Genomic DNA, 1,014 nt, shown 5'->3' with positions numbered 1-1,014 from the left:
CAACAGAAAAACAGACACACCTGTCCCTGTGGTTTTATGCACCCCGCATAATTTAGAAAAAATTTGATCATTTTTTGCATAATTTCTTATTATTCTCCTTTATCATTCTTTGTTAAAAATAACAGAATCGCATAATTTCACATTTTTTGGGCTCAGTTTGCATAATTTCAGAATTTTTCTTGCATAAAACGACTGGGACAGACCCACAAACAGACAGACAGACAAATAGACAGACAGACAGACAGACTGACCTCTGGGGAAGCGGCCATGAACTTGATCCAGCCATCGTCCACGGACAGCAGGAAGTTCCCCTGGTACAGTTCTACAGACACACCGTCCCCTCCGAACAGAAGGAGCGGGTAGACAGAAACCATAGAACTGTCGCGGAGGTATACCTGTAGACACAGACAGACAGACACACACACAGACAGATTAATAGACAGACACACACACACGCAGACAGATTAATAGACACACACACACACACACACAGTGTCACCTCCGAACAGAAGGAGCAGGTAGACAGACACCACAGAACTGTCGCGGAGGTATACCTGTAGACACAGACAGACAGACACACACACAGACAGATTAATAGACAGACACCATAGAACTGTCGCGGAGGTATACCTGTAGACACAGACAGACAGACATATTAATAGACAGACATCATAGAACTGTCGTGGAAGTATACCTGTACACACACACACACACACAGACAGATTAATAGACAGACATCATAGAACTGTCGCGGAGGTATACCTGTAGACACAGACACACACAGACAGACAGATTAATAGACAGACACTATAAAACTGTCGCGGAGGTATACCTGTATACACACACAGATAGACAGAATAATAGACAGAAATATAGAAAAACAGACAGACATACAGAGAGATGTGCCACAACCACCAAATAAGAGGAAAGGGCAGACAGACAGCATAGCTTTGAAGGTACAAACAGATAGACAGACACACAGATATGATACAGATAGACAGACACACAGATATA

At 42.9% G+C, this 1,014-nt stretch overlaps 1 protein-coding gene across 1 annotated transcript in view; it reads right to left on the bottom strand.

Moving 5' to 3' along the window:
- Nucleotides 1–1,014, bottom strand: part of LOC101860158 (putative ATP-dependent RNA helicase DHX57) — a gene marked incomplete in the record, with an annotated part of 47,974 nt that overhangs the window by 1,685 nt on the left and 45,275 nt on the right. The window contains 1 exon segment of the mRNA XM_013080835.2: nt 252–395. Within this exon segment, the coding sequence (XP_012936289.1) occupies nt 252–395 (144 nt within the window).

This window comes from Aplysia californica, unplaced genomic scaffold (genome assembly GCF_000002075.1).
Source record: "Aplysia californica isolate F4 #8 unplaced genomic scaffold, AplCal3.0 scaffold00102, whole genome shotgun sequence".
In the NCBI taxonomy this organism is placed as follows: Eukaryota; Metazoa; Mollusca; class Gastropoda; order Aplysiida; family Aplysiidae; genus Aplysia; species Aplysia californica.
This window is presented reverse-complemented; position numbering and strand designations above follow the sequence as displayed.